The 15,939-nt window shown below is 39.7% G+C and overlaps 1 protein-coding gene across 1 annotated transcript; it reads right to left on the bottom strand.

The window, feature by feature from the left end:
• Positions 1-113: 113 nt before the first annotated feature.
• Positions 114-14,060, bottom strand: cyp17a2 (cytochrome P450, family 17, subfamily A, polypeptide 2). Its single transcript, XM_080898675.1, has 9 exons — positions 13,428-14,060; positions 9,417-9,537; positions 7,715-7,853; positions 6,899-7,128; positions 6,334-6,420; positions 5,771-5,983; positions 5,383-5,552; positions 5,039-5,142; positions 114-4,938 (listed from the first exon to the last, which is right to left on the bottom strand). Exons 1-9 carry the CDS (start codon positions 13,661-13,663, stop codon positions 4,673-4,675), a joined length of 1,566 nt encoding a protein of 521 aa, XP_080754801.1. The 5' UTR covers positions 13,664-14,060; the 3' UTR covers positions 114-4,672.
• Positions 14,061-15,939: the final 1,879 nt, after the last annotated feature.

Raw genomic sequence — 15,939 nt, 5'->3', positions numbered from 1 at the left:
CACGTACTTCATGTACAACTTTCTTGGCAGAGGTGTCCATACGGATACCTCTCACAATATACGACGCTGTCATGGACAGAAGCAGTGTCCCACCATACAAAGGACATGACGAAGCAGACTGTTTTGGTAGCCAACGTACAAAAGACTGGATTAATACTTGGATCAGTGTGCATATATCTGGTTTTGAACCTGGACTTATGTGAGTCTGAACGGATTCATCTTATGGATTGAGATCAAAGAGTTTGCCGTGGCTGACGGACCTCCAGAAAGTTCAAGGATGACAACAAGCCGTTGATGTTGTGGTAAATGTTGTTACTGGTGGTGTTTGTTTTTTTTGTTTTGTTTATTAATTTTGGTTTGTTTTGAAGTTTTTTGTATACCTGAACTAATAAGGTTATATATATCTCCATGGTTAATGAGTGCTATTTCTACTTGACAACTGTTACTACTTAGCATTAGCTAGAGCTGTTCTCGCTCTGTGTGTGTGTATGTGTGTGTGTGTTTGTGTGGACTTTTGACCAGAATGACTGGGGAAATGTTGCCTGAAATCTGTCTGCAAGCCCGGGTTCCCAAAGCTGTGGAGCTCTTTAATCTGCCTTTCAATTCCTTAGTCACACAAGCCAAGAGACCACTTGGCGAACCTTGGCAAGGTCCAGTCAGTATGTAAAAATATGCATTCCCAACCAGATGTGGAGTATTTGTTGGAGGTAACTCATTGAAATTGATCACAAACAGCAACAGAAATCTCCTTGTGATGTCTTTGATTGTTAGCAGATTGCAGCAGTTTCCTGTAGTTTATACTGAAGATGCAGACTTGTCTGCAAACAGTTGCAAACTACTCACTGGTGGTTCTGAAGGTCTGAAGAGTGCAACATGGGGCTGAAATAGAAACCATTGATACCATCTTGTTTGAAAGGGCATAACTTTTACTTTGGAGGGAAACAATCTTATTAAACTTTATGTTGCACTTTTCATTTTCGAAGCCACTCAGTGATAAGTGTTTGCAGATAATTCTGCATCACGCAACCACTGCAATCTCCTAGCAACCAAAGCAAAGGCAAGAAGGTTTTAGACTCAACATCATCTCTATCTTGTGACTTATTTTACCAAGCAGCATCAAGCAGCCACCTGGCAACCGTTTGGGGAATACACATTTTTCCCTGGTAACTAGTGGTTACCAGAAGTCACTTGCCATTGTTAAGCCACTTGCAACCAGTTGGGAAATGCTAAATATTTCCTTGCAACCAGGAGTTGCCAGTCAGTGTCAAAGAGTCTCTAGAGCTGTGTGATTGTGACTTTAGAGCTGTGACATGTAGACCATCAAGAGTTTTTACTGAAGCTCTTGGAAGCCAACATGGTAACTGTCTCCTTTGGCGTTTTGGGGATAAAATCTTCGACCCATTGTACCCAGTCTCCTTGAATGTGAGGCTAATTTTAGAACTGAATAACTTTTGGAAACCCCAGTCTCTGTCTTTTTGTTAGAGTTAAACCGGGACTTATCATTTTCATCAGATGTTAACAAGTGTTCTCTTGCACTGAAGAGTTTTACATTTACTAGCACGTTGACAGGTTTTGCATCGACAGGTCACATGTTTGTAGTGTCACAATATGTTATTTTAAACTTTTTGCTCAAACAGAGTCAAAAAGTATCCATGTAAAAGCATTTAAGTTCCTGTTTTTCTCTGACTCCATACATTTGAGGTAGTGTAACCATTAAAGGGAACTGATCACCTACCCAGCCCATTGGCTAACCACTGAAATGGTTTTTTTCTTAGACCATTTTATAAAAGTATACCATAGTTGCTGTAATCTTACTCTGTGGTTCCTTATCTTAAAGGCCATACCATCTTGTTATTTTAGCTCATCTGGCCAAAGGATCGTTGAACTTTGACCATGTTGAGGCATCTGCCTTCTCTTAATAGTTCACAAGAATCTCTACTCTTCCTGAAGTATTTGCGAAGTTTTAGTGGAACTTGCACAAAATGATCAACTAATGTGTCTTCACCTAAACTGTACTTAAGGTCAAGATCAGTTTGTTATTTTCAAGTTAATAAGCAGTGAATTGTGATGGATTGTAAGCCAGATGACCTATTGCGTCATTGACATTCTGGCTGAAGTCAGAAGAGACCAGGTTTATTTAACTTCTGGAGAAAGACGCATGCTTGTTTGATGATTACGTGAAGATTGTGGGCGAATGTTACAAGCTAAATTCTGTATTCTCATCATAACTTCTCATCAGAGTTGCTAATGGTGGGGGCTATAAATGGAAGTCCATCCTGAGATCCAGGAGCAGGAGCTATTTGGAGGCAATGAATCATGTTTTAATTTTTGGGGTGACCTGTTCTCTTTATGTAAAACTGCCTACATTGATGCTAACAAAAGACTAAATTTGGAACTAAAGTCTGATGACCAAATGTTTGGTCATGGTCATGGTACAGTCAGTATTTGGTCATGCAGAGTCTGTACCCTGTTATTATTATCTTACCCTGTGAAACAAACACAGATCTTAACATGACTAGAGTCCATTTAGATTTTTGAATAACCAAATTTCTCTCTTTTTGGCTCTTTGATCAATTTTCACTTCTTGGACGATGCAACTGTAAGCAGCTTCACCTGTGGTGTATAGCAAAATTATTTAATTTTCTGAAAGTGTTGTTGTTCCTTCTATTGTAGGGATCCATCCCTCTGTCTAAAGGATGCTATGCTCTTCTAGTAATCTCTTCTGTCCTTCCTGTATGCATGAGGTTTGTCGGCGATGTCGAAAGAAGCACCGAAGAGATTAGTTGTTAAAACCCATTAATATTACAATGGCAACGGAGCTAATTAGTAGTAATACTAAATTAATAGCTAGCGTGTATGTATGAGTGTATGTGTGTGTGATCCAACTAAACCAGCCTGTTCTAAAAGTGTGTGAAAATATACTGAATAAACTGTCAAATCTAAAAAAAAAAAAACTGTCTTTCTGCTCTTTCTAGTAGAACAACATTTCATCCATATAGGACAGAAAATGAAGAAGTGCTACAACCACACTGAAGATTAGTCATCATTTATTCATTTGAAATAATAATAATGACAGACTGTATTTTGTAACAATTACAGATGATAATTGAACAAGTAATAAAATTATCACATAGTCGTTAATACTAAAGTTAAAAAAAAGTAGTGAAAATTTGAAGGTATTAGCAGCTTGAAGCTGTAGGGAAGGTTCCACCATTACACTAACATTTCTAAGGATTTACAGTGTTCTTGTACATTTTTTGTCTGTTATTTAAAGAAGAAATCAGTACCTGGTTTCATAGTGTGGTGGTAAACTTTGATTCCAGCCGGGGACATAAGTTTGCTTGTCGTGTCAGGAAGGGAATTCAGCATAAAACTACCAAGTCAAACAATTTCTTGTCAATCTTCTCAGGGCATTTTCATACCTGTAGTTTACAAACTCATTATATTAGATGATATTTCAGGATGAACTGTAGTCTGTGTCTGTAGTGCTCTGCTGCACACCAGATTGCAGACCATGGCTGGCTACGGGCCGTCTAACTCAAAACTGCAGCATAGACCTAGTACTTGAGTCGGATGGTTCTATAAAAAACTGCTTTGGAGTTTGTTTGAAACCCGACCAAAACCACTAAAGGGTCTCTGTCCACTCATATTGGCCCACGTCTAAGTGTGATGCCCATATTCACAACTGAACACACCTTGAGTGGTTAAAATGAAGTCAACTGGACTATGTGAAGTTGTTTTGCCTTGCATCCAGGAGGATTCTTCTAAAATAACTGACAGCCCAGAGTATTTAACCCCTCTTGGTCATACTTTTTTTGAAGCATTCCTGTGGGTCATTAAAACACTGTTATCATGTGAGCCAAAATGTGGGAAAAAATCCACAGGACATTCCTGTTACCAAGCGCAAAGTGTGACACCTCTCAACCAGAGTTTGACTTGAACTGACCAAACTGCACAGGTAGGAAAACCCCCTAAAAACGGCAATAGTGGCAGGTGATAGTTGCTAGTTTTATACTAATACTTTATATGGTATACTTCATAATAATTTTATACTAATTAGTAACACGTTTATTGGTCAGATCTACCCAATGTTTATTTAACAAAATAACTGTGTTTTTTGTTTTATCCAAATATGATGGAAGAGCTTCCTAAAGAACAACAACAATATAGAATATTTTGACTAGAATAATGGTTTAATGGGTTAGTTTAATGGTTATGGAAGTGCTTAGCTTACTCTCTTAGCTATATGTGCATTATGGTTATGGTATGGCTCCATCACAGTTCATAAGCTTTAATAAAATCTCCCCTTTGCCTGAAAAAAATCCCAAGGTTAAGATTCACATCTTTATGTAAAATTTCATATTGGATAAAGGACTTGCAAACATGAATCCTCAAAAAACAATGCAACAAAAACATTTAAAAACATTTTTTTCTCTGTTTTTGTTTTGTTTTGTTTTTTGTGAGAAAACTAATGACAGCAGAGACACCACAAACTGGTATTCCTCTCTCTGTTGCTATTAAGAGGTGTATCTTTCACCTGAATTTGGTTTTCTTCCTTTTTTTTTTTTTGCTTGGATTTTGGGCAGTAGGAGGCATGTGATGAAATGACATGGAATGAGCAATTTACGTTTCTGTTTCTCATCACCCAGCCTGACTGTCTGCCTCCACTCTGTCATTTTCCTCCATCCTCCCATCCAGCCCTGGGAATAACAACAACTTTAAAAGGCAATGGCTGCAACACCACACCCAACCGTCCCTGCAAGTTGGGCAGAGGAGCACCATGTGGCACCCTGAAGCTCATTCGCTGGAGCAGAGAGGACAAGAAAAGGAAAAGCTCCAGGATAGCCAGTGATTTGCCAACGCAGACTCGAGGTCCCGCCCCAAATGGAAGGAAAGAGGAGGGTGTGACCTGCTGACCACGGTGGTCAAGAAAACGTTCTGAAATGATGGGACAACACAGGAGAAGGTGGTGTGATCAGGTGCTCTTTTTTAAAAAAAGCTGGAGTTACATTGTTGGTGTTTATGTGCATCTGTTAACCTGGTTTGAACAAATCAGGTTTGTCCCAGTGATGGGGGTCGTGGTGAATCGACCACATGTTGACCAAAACACGTGTCCCCTTGCTGACAATGTGGCCTCCAATCCTACCAGAGATCCCCAGTTATTTAAGGTTTTAAGGTTTTCTTATTATACAAAACAATCAGATTACCTTATAATGCATTTCTGTTGTAATCTTTTTTTAGCTAACAGTGCTTCAGTTCAGCAGAAGACAATGGATGGAGAAAATAAGCTAATGTTTCCTTGTTCACATTTTCATCATAACAAGAAACTTAATGTACTAAACAAATCAGCAATGGCTGCAATACAGATTTAAACTGGTCTACCTGCTGTTGGTCATAGCGGTGTGTGGGATCAGCACGGGACTCACTGGCCGGATCCTCATGCCCTCGTTAATGACACTGTTCAGGTACGGCAGCTGACCACGGTCTGATATGGTCACAGTCCGCTCACTGCCAACATGCTCATCCAGCTCCTTCTGCACGCGCTCCTGGACCTAGAGTGGGTGAAGCATATTGGCAGACCAAATTGACCATTCATAATTAAAGACTACAGAAAAGGCATCGAGCATGATGGAGGGCACAAGATGAAGTGTCTTATATGCCGCCAGTTTTCTGCCCAAACGTCTTCATGTTTTTCTTGTTGGGCTGATAAACAGAAAGTCCTCATAATGCCTTTTCTTTTACATTTCTTTGACCGACATTATGTTTCTACCTCAGGGTGATGCAACAGGTAGGCCAGAATCCACAGTAGTGTGGTGGATGTTGTCTCCACTCCAGCTCCAAAAGTCTCGGCCGCTGTCATCAGGACATGGTCGTCAGTTAACTCGTCGTCTTTTGGCTCCGAAGATTTTTGACCCTGCCCACCAGTCTGGCCCTTTAACAAGGCATCCAGGAGGTCACGTGGTTCTCCGTCACTTCTTGATAACTGAAAACAGATCAGGTAAAACAAAACAAAAAATCAGGCAAGATCAAAGACAATTTTCTAGAATTGTTTGAAGATATGTAAATATATTTTGAAACACAGGCAACAACACGTGCTTCATACATTATAAATTGAAACTTTATCTCATCTTTAAGGGTTTAATATACCCACAATGCCACACTGTTATGCTGTGTGTTCCTTATTTCCCCAAGACAAAATCCTGACGTTGCCTACTGGAGAGACCCATCTTCAAGTTTTGAGCCTTGAGTGACTCCTGATGCTACGTGATGTGTTTCTATGATAAAAATCCATTCTGTTTGCTTATATTAAAGTAGTGTAAGTTTGTTTATTACCTTGTGTTCCTGCAGTTTGCGGGTCAGTAGTTGGTCTCTGATAGTGATACACTTCTTCAATTTACTGAGAGACTTGTTGGGGAATACCTGCGGGATAGAGTTAGACTCTTACAGTTTATTCAGACAAGGAAAGAAGCAATGTTTTGCTTGTGTTACTATAAATGCCATCACTGGATGGTTTTGGATCTTTTTTTAACTGCCAAATATTTGGGCCTTGTATCATATTTTTACAACTTATCAGTAAGTCCTCATGTTTTATTTTTGTTTGTTTCTATGTAAAGGTTAAGTTGAATCATACAGCTCCAGCTGTCACCAAATGGTGACAATAAGTCCTTGAGAAAGTTTTAGCTGATCATTTTAGCAACACAGTGAGAAGAAATGTGTTCTCTAAAGTTAAATATTTACATGTATTTGTTAATTTGTCAGTTGACATCTTTAAATAAAGTTTGAGTGAGTTTGAGTTTGACTTTTTCAAAAAGGGCAATTTTCTTCTTCTTTTTTTTCAAACAGATATAGGATATAAGATTGTATACAGAGCACCTCAGTACCAAGTATAGAATTATACCTTCAGCCAGGGGTAGATGTCAACCAGTCCTCCCCTGGCAATTGTTTCCACAATCCCATTGTTGTATTGAATCACCTCCTGCAGCTCAGCATCGCCGTGTCGATAGGTGGCACTGAACACTAGTGTGCAAATAATATTCGTGACGGCTCTGGTTACTGCAGAGGATGGATCAAACCCCTGCTTTTCGCTGGACAACAGCTCAACACACAGACTGTCCACCTCAGACAGAACTGAAGAAAGAAATGATAAAAAATGTAAAGAAAAAGAAAAAAGATCAGAAAATGGCACAATCAGAATTTCAACAAAACACTTTTGAAATTAAAGGTTTTTCTGAAGGTACCATAAATCAGGGTTACAGAGAGTCGCTGCACTGTCTTGTGGTAGGAAGTGGTTGTACATAAAAGTACTGCCTGACCCTTTGCCAGCATCAGTAGGTATCGCTTCAGTACAATACAGAGACATTTAAAAAAAACTAAAAGTCTGTTTCTTCATATTCTGAATGAACTATTTATAGTCTATGGAGTTACATGCTGTTTATATCCATCAAACAATCAACATAAACTGGCACATTTGAAAAAGCATTTCCTTTTTGCCTTATATTAAACATTTCTTCTGAATTCCCATGCCAACCTGAAGGCTATTTAGGTTTACGTTAGCTTGATGCTGATTTTGATGAATATTTTTTACTTTGCCTGTCAAACAGCAGTGTACTTCAGCTAAACCTGTTAAAATATTAGAAGTGTGGGGTTTTGTTTTGTTTTTTTTTACGAAACAGATGGGTGAATTAAAATCAAGTGGCAGGATGGAGCCAAGTACCGATGTCTTGCAATCGAGTTGTTCCTTCTCCGAACAGAGTGAAGGAGTTGTGGACGAGGCGACGGTGATGCTTCCAGAGAGGGGTGTAGTCTGAAAATGCGATGTCTTTGCCTCCTCTGGTCAGCAGGTTGGTGGTGACCTGCAGGGAAAAACAAGGATGAATGTAAGAACAGTTTCAAAACAGTACTTCAAAATAAAATGGAAGAAAAATATTCAGACAAGGACACTGCTGAGAGCAGCACAGAGACAGGAAATGACATTGACCTGACACCAAGGACGAAAACCAACAGTATTATTTCTGTGAAGGGTTTTCTAAAAATGCAGTGGGTTTTTCTTCTGTTGTGTTTTTCACATCAGAGTAGCTGTGAAATGGTTTACAGGCATGAAATATACATAGGAAAATCCACATTACGTAACAGTTACATTACTGAGGTTCTCACTAAGCTAGGGGCATCTTAATGAAAGACTTCACATGTGTTTAATTAAGGGTGGGAAGTACAGTAAAGGTGAAGGGTTTATAATTATGGATAAGCGTTAACCTCAAATAAACTTTGTAAAAAAAAATAAAATAATTTTTGTAAAATGAAATATGAGTTATATAGTTTTTTGATTTAGGTAAAATGTTCCATAAACTGGATGTTCTGCCTTGAGTTTATTGCCCCCTACTGGGCCTTGTAAATTGTTGTTAATGTGACATGCACTTTGACCCAGAACAGGAAGATGACCATGTTAGTTAGGGTAAGCAGGTTCACATGTGCTGAAGGGTTCCTGTAGTTATCCACTGCAATCCTCTTTCTTGTTTATGCCTTCGAAAGCAGCGTCTGTAAGTACTTGTTGACTTAACAGTATAGAGCCATATTTTAGTAACATTTGCTAAATTTGCTAAGCTAACCACATGTCATGTATACATAGGATGACCTATTACATGAATATGTCTTTGTCTTTTGTTGCTAGCCTTGACTTGCTATAGAGTAGATAATGGCATTTGTAATATATCATTGTGTTAATCACCTTACTATTGTATTATTTCTTCTTATGTTTTAGTTTCACTCAGATTCAATGGTGTATGGCGGTGCAATGTAAAATAAAGCACCTGGAGCTTGGACGCTATATGCTGACTCACGTATTCTTTCAAATGGAGTTTGGCTGGCTGCGTGAATTGTGTACCTGCACACACAAGGAGAGCAGTACACTAAAGCTATAGTGAAGAATTGAAGAATTCTGGTCATTATCAATATATATACAGGTTACAAAAAGGGAGTTTTTCCTTCCTTCGCCAAGCGCTTGGTGGATAACGATATGATTGTTGGGGGCTCTTTAGAGTCATTACCCTATAATGTAAAGCTCTTTTAGGGAGAAGTTGTTGAAATGAAATTTTATCAAACTGAATAAAATTATTTCTCAATTATCACAGATCACATAAGACATGAGTGTCATTAAGTACCAAAGGGTCTAACCAACAGCCTAAAACCCAAAGTATTCCAGAAAAAATCCAGAAAATCAAACACTAAAGAGCCTAAAATCATTTCCCACTTTAGAAACTAACCAGTCCAGTTAAAATTAAATTTAGATCATGAACCTCCATATACCCTCTTTATGCCCTTCAAGCTGCAAAAACATAATTAAATTGAAGAATCTGGGCAATTGTTGGAACAGAATATCATGTGGGTATTTTCTCTGTCTTTACATCTGCATGTCTCACCATGCTCGGCCGTCCAGCAAAGTCCTTGCCTTTCTGCATCAGAACCTCTCTGGCATGTTGATGGCTGTTTATGACCACAGTGTAGTGAGGACCGAGGTAGAGCCCAAACAGAGGCCCATACCTGAAATGGAACAGTGCGGACACTGATGCATAAAAACGTGACCACAGTGAATTGAGATACACTAACTAGTCATAGTAATCAGTAAATTGTCCTTATACACACTAACTCATCCTCCCCCACTCATAAATATTTACTATATTTATTTAACATTTAATATTTACATCACTAACATTTACTTGTCCTCCTCAACATTATCTAGATCTCCAATAATGAATGCATACTTACAAACATTAACCTGTCCTCCTTTAACTAGTCCTCCCAAACATTAACCAGTACTTCCATAATGGATTTATGGATTTATATATATATATATATATATATATATATATATATATATATATATATATATAGATAGATAGATAGATAGATAGATAGATAGATAGATATATGAACTAGTCCCCATCAACACATGTATACTTGTTTACAAAAATTAACTAGTCCTTCCAAACATTAAACTTCTACAGTGAACATGGGCTGATGAACGTTACTCCTGAAATTTAACTAGTCCTCCACACAAACATTTACCTACTAAACATAGCTGGACTGGCCATCGGGCATACTGGGCATTTTTCGTTTTTATGGGCCGATGGTTTTTTTTTTCCCCGTAATGGTATAAACACTGAAAGGTGTTTCTCGTTTGGCTCTCGGTGAAGGCAGTCGCACTTTTTCTCCTCTCCTCCTTCCCCTTATCTTCCCTGCTTAGCCTCTTGTGTCCTTGTCTTGTCTCGTGTGCATTACTTTCCCTTGAACCGTCTCTCACTGTCTGTTTCTAAAACCTAAAAGAGAATTATGGATTTGATCAACTGGTCTCTGAATGCTATTGACACCCTTTTCTCAATGAGAAGTCTGGGCTCGGGAGAGCCCGAGTGCCCTGGAGGGACTTTCCCTGCCGGATACACGATGGACGGGTGGCAGAACTGGAGGATCATGTGCCTGGCGGGACTGTCGATCGAGGACGCTGAAGATATCTACCTATGCGGAACCATGATAACAGGGTTCTTGCTGATCGGAGTTTGCTTGGCCCTGGCTTATCGGAGAATTAAGACAGCGGAACCGGCTGTTCAAACCGCCCCCCCCCCCCCCCCCCCCCCCCCGCCGCCCCCCCAAGGCTGACCGCTGGAATCGAAGCGACGGGACGAGGCGCGGCCTCTCACAACGAACGCAGCATGGTTAACATCTTGGAGACGCTTACAGCTGCCGTGAAGACTCAAAATAACACCATTGAGCGTATATTGGGATACATCAAAGAGAGGCCTGCTCAAAATGAGACCCTTGAGCGAAAGTTGGATCACATCACAGAACGGCTCACTGCATGTTGTGGGGTCTCAGAATCACAAGAATGACAACACCACGGAACAGAAGTTTGATACCATCATGGGGAGGCTCGCGGTTCTCCAACGGGAAATTGAGAGACCAGTGTCGGAGTGTTAAAGAACAACTTTGAAATTCTCCTGAGCTGCTTGCATAAAAGAAAAATCAACAATATTCAACATGCGGACACCACGGTGCCAGCTGCACGGGCCCAAGGCTGGAGCCGAACAAAAACTCCCTGATAACGACTGTGTGATGACTATTCTTCCCATCCCATGCAAGGCCACCTGGGTTGGCTGGTAGACTGTTTACTTAGCCTGATAGGGTGAAGGACACTGTCTCAGCTGAACTATGGACACGCTCACACATACACTTACACTGATAAGCACTCACATATCCCCCCCTCCTTCCAATGCCTTCGATGCTTGTTGCCTCCTGGGAACACGAGGCGGGTCTGGGCAACCTGCATATGGCGAATAAAATTTGAACTTGAACTTGAACTTGAGGTGGTGGATTGGCCAGATGAAGGGAGATGTGTAAAAATGACTGTTTGGTGGTGGCTATTGCGGAGCTTCCACAGATTCAGTAACATTAGCAAGTGGTGGAGGCCAGCAGGTGCAACACGCTGGCAGGTGGATGACGGAAAGGCAGGAGGAGCAGAGACCTGAGGTGGTGAACTGAACTTCAGGTAAGAAGTTATGACCTGCAGTCTATCTGGGTCAGATATAAACCAAGTTTAAGTGTAGTTTATTTTCGTTATGCTGACTTTTTACAGTCAGTTACAATAACTCGAGTAGCTAGCATGACGGAGTTTCTATACAGCTGGGCGGGTGCTATGATTTTATTGATGTTGAACTTGTTTTATCTTATTTTATTTATAAGGTTAGTTATTAGAGTTTCCAACTGTCCCGTAAAAAACAGAGTCGCCTTGTATTCAGAGAAAATATTGTGCGTTTGGTATTGAGGTGAAAAGGAACAGTTTGTCACGGACACAAAGTTGGAGTTATTCTGTGTCTTTGCTGCACAGCTGCCTCTTCCTCTCTCATTCTCTCCCCCCTCCCTCTCCTGTTTCTACTTCAATCATAAAACTGATCAATGATCAGCTGATCGGCTTTTCTCTCTTGTTTGTTTATCGCCCACTTTGCGCCAGAAAGAGGAAACCAGCGGATGTCGCGCTAAACAACAGCAGCACGTTTAAGCTTGATCAGCTGTTGTTAGAATTTATTTAATATTAATTTCTAGTATCAGCTGATGTTTGCTGGAGCCACAGCTGTAAAGCTGTTGGTCATGATGTCGGTTTGGTTATCTGGTGAGAGGGAAACATGAAGATGAAACCAGGAGATGTCCTTACTGAATCATCAGAGCTGTGATGAAGAAACAGGTTTACCTTTTAGGTGACATGAATGAGTTGAAGGGAAGTTATGAACTGTTTCTGAGAGACAAATAACACCAGGATCCTTTTTTAGGTAGCTGACAGCTGGTAACTTTGCAGGGGTGGATCTAGCAAAGTGTTGCCAGGTGGGCATGTAGGGCATTAACAGGGAGAGGGGGGCACAAAGAAATACTTTTCTTTGTTATGTCATCAAAAAACTTTGAATAAATAATTATCTGAATCTTACAACAAACCTTTTCATCTGATGTAAAATATAGAAATCCATTATTGTACATAGTAATTTTTTGAGTAGCTAAGTACTGCACATGATGCCAGTATTTTCCCACATTTTCTAGATACTGCACCAGTACTGTGTGTAAAATGCCATCAAAAAGTCACTTAAGCTTTATTCTTTCTCACCTGTCTTTCTGTCTCCTTTCACTTTTTAAAGGTTGCCATGTTAGAAAAAATATTTTGCCCTGCCATGCTGTTTATTGATGTGGCAAATGAATGGTTTATGGAAATATATCTAAATCTGTCATCAGTAATCAGTAATGATCATGTCTCACCTCTAGTCTTCTCCGTCTTAATTTCAGGTTTTCACCATGTGCTGTAGATAGTTCAGGAGGTTAACTCGACCAAGCAGTCTACTTTCAGGTACTGTTTAGAATACCAGAATAGGGAGGATGGTGTAGGTTTAAGTTTATTAGATTGATACATATATACCAACAAGACAGTGTACATCACTGTGACAACGGCGTTTGTTTTCATTCAGAGGATTTGTGGTTTTTCCTATAATACCTGGTGGGCCGGTCACCAGTCAAAATGTCTGGGCCGATTTTTTGTCCCAGTCCAGCCCTGCTACTAAAGTTAATATTAAGTATTCCTCTCAAACATCAACTACTCATTCCATGATAAGTAATAGTAGTAGTCCCCCAAAGATATACATATTTGTATAGTTTGTCTTCCTAAACATGCACTAGGTTTTCCACTTATTTTGTCCCCCAACTGAAGGAATATTTGCCGACTAACATTAACTAGTCTTCTCAAACATGACTACACGTTAAAAGGTCCTGCCAAAGTGTCCCTAAAAATGAACCAGTCCTTCCATATCTGTGACTGATTGCTGTCTTGTAAACATGACTGATTCCTCCTGACAAAACTCGTGACCAAACTCACGACCAGAAAATTAACATGCCGATCTCACCTGTGGGACATCTGCGTGAAGAGGAGATGAGGTGGGAGGCCTCCTCCAAGCCAGGGGAGACTGCCCAGGAAGGGGAGCCGTGGCAGGCAGGGGATGGAGCCCCGAGCCGAGGGTTCGGTTACAGGAACGAGCCGGCATGTGGTCAAGAACAGGACGACCACTACGACAGTAAAAAGGGTGATAAGGACAGAGGGAGAGAGCGAAGGAGACAGGAATGAGAGGAGACAGGTGAGCATGTCTGCGGTGAGGTGGAGGAGAGTGCAGGGAGACGCTGGAGAGCCCCGGCTTTAACCTCTTACACGCACAAAAAAACCTTGGAGAGGTCGCTGTGTGTGTATGCGGGAGTTGTTTTTGTTACTTACGTATGACCGTGAATGTGTGTGTGCGCTCGCTGGCGGGTGTTTATGTTGGTTCGACAACCTTGATGTTATCAAGCTGCATATCTGGTTCCCATAGCAACCTTAAAGGAGAATACGACCTCGTCAGTGGGTTTCATCCAAGTCAGTTTGTTCTGTTTCACCACAGGATGAAACTTCAAGGTGATATTCGAATTTATCTCCTGGATAGCTGTAAATCAATGGACCACATGCCAGATGCACACCAGTGGATTTGTGAGCGTTTCAAAGCACTTATTAATGTGTTAACGAGCTGTTACTGTTATTAGTCTATCATTCGTTGTCTGTTTGTTCAGCAGCAGCACAGATACCCGAATGTCCACAGGAGGCTCAGCAAACATTTACAACTGCTGCTCTAAAGCTGAAGGGTTTCAAAATAAAACGCCTTTAACCATGGACTGTTTGAGACTCACTCTAAACTACCATTTTACATCATATTTATTATATATTTATATTTATTATAATGACACAAAATGAGATGGTGTGTGTGTTTGTGTATACTTATGTGAGTTTGTATTATGCTGTCTGTTGTTGCTTAATTATATTTGTTATGTTGTGTTTGACAAATTAACTTGTTTTAAAAACTAGTTTTGAGCTTTGTTTTTGGCTTCATTGTGGTCTCTTTTTAATTTGACTCTTGTTTGAGTAACTCTGTGGTACAGTGATACGGGAAAAGTCTGTTTCTGTTCTTATATAAAGACCCGTGTAGCACTTATTACTGGACCTCAGGTTAACTCCATGAACATTTCAGAGAGTCAAAAAGGCACATATTCAATTTCAATTCAGTTTTATTTATATAGCACCAAATCACAACAACAGTCACTTCAAGGTGTTTTGTATTGTACAGTAAAGATTGTGTAATAATACAGAGAAAACACCAACAATCAAACAATGCTTTATTTAGAATACCACCTTTTGCAGTCATTTCCTGTTTCATATGTTAGGCTATCCCCTCTCTATCGCTTCTCCAATTTTGGTGATTAAACAGAGTTGGGTCCACTTTAGCTCAGTTGGCTGATCATGCACTCATATGACACATGGTTAAGGGCTGCTGGCTGGGGTTCGAATCATTTTTATTTATTTATTTTTTTACTCAATTTCCATCTGGGATTAATGCAGTTTCTCTGATTTGGATTCTGATTGCCCAAAACCCAAACAAAAGACATAATAAGAGGCTCTAATGTAAGTATTCTGTTAATGTTGGTGGCCTCAGTTACACAATGGACTCAGAGCCAGCGGTACACGGGCAGGAATGCTTTTCTTACTTGGAAATTCCGACACCACTTCATAAGATGAATGGGATGGGCGAAACTTCAGTATCTGCCATTATTAGCTGGCGTTAGCTGAGGTTAGACTGACTCGTAATTTAACTGTGATTAATATTTGCAATGGAAATTACACATGACATAAAAAAATTACAGATGATGTAGTAGGTTTCTTTTAAAAAAAAGATAATTTAAAAATATCATTGGTTTCATAATATCTAATAAGCTTCATACAGTTAACCACAATCACTACATGACAGAAACACAAGCTTCATCTCTTAATAAAAGCAGTGCAAATTTGTACCTGAATAAAAACAAACATGGGATGTTAGAACACTTTAAGCACTCAAAACTTACAATAGACAGCTGGTTTGGAAGAGAACTGAACAAATATTTAAAGTATAAGCTGATCATTTTTGGAGCAGCCTTCAGGATCTCCATGTATTAACATGCTGTTTTTAGACTTGATGGATAGCATTAACAACCTGCTAGCTGCAAATAATCATGTGCAGTTCCACATGATTATTAACAGACAAAAAGAAAACATATTACTGATACAGAAATGGTTTTCTATACGAGATGACTGCAAAAAGTGCAGCCTTTCGTCCACCCTACTGTTACTCATTTTATGTTAAGATTTAAATTGGTATTGGTATGGGGAGTAACCTTCAGTAACAGTAATAAATCACACAGCAATAGTACATTCATGATATTCAAAAATACATTAGCCTACTCTCAGTGAGCAACTTATAGGAATACATTACAAAATACATTTTGGGGCATGTATTCTGTAATCTGTAGTGGAATACATTTTAAAAGTAACCTTCCCAACACTGTTTATGAGCAAGCACT

The sequence above is a fragment of the Rhamphochromis sp. 'chilingali' genome (assembly GCF_963969265.1).
Source record: "Rhamphochromis sp. 'chilingali' genome assembly, chromosome: 1".
Classification (NCBI taxonomy): Eukaryota; Metazoa; Chordata; class Actinopteri; order Cichliformes; family Cichlidae; genus Rhamphochromis; species Rhamphochromis sp. 'chilingali'.
This window is presented reverse-complemented; position numbering and strand designations above follow the sequence as displayed.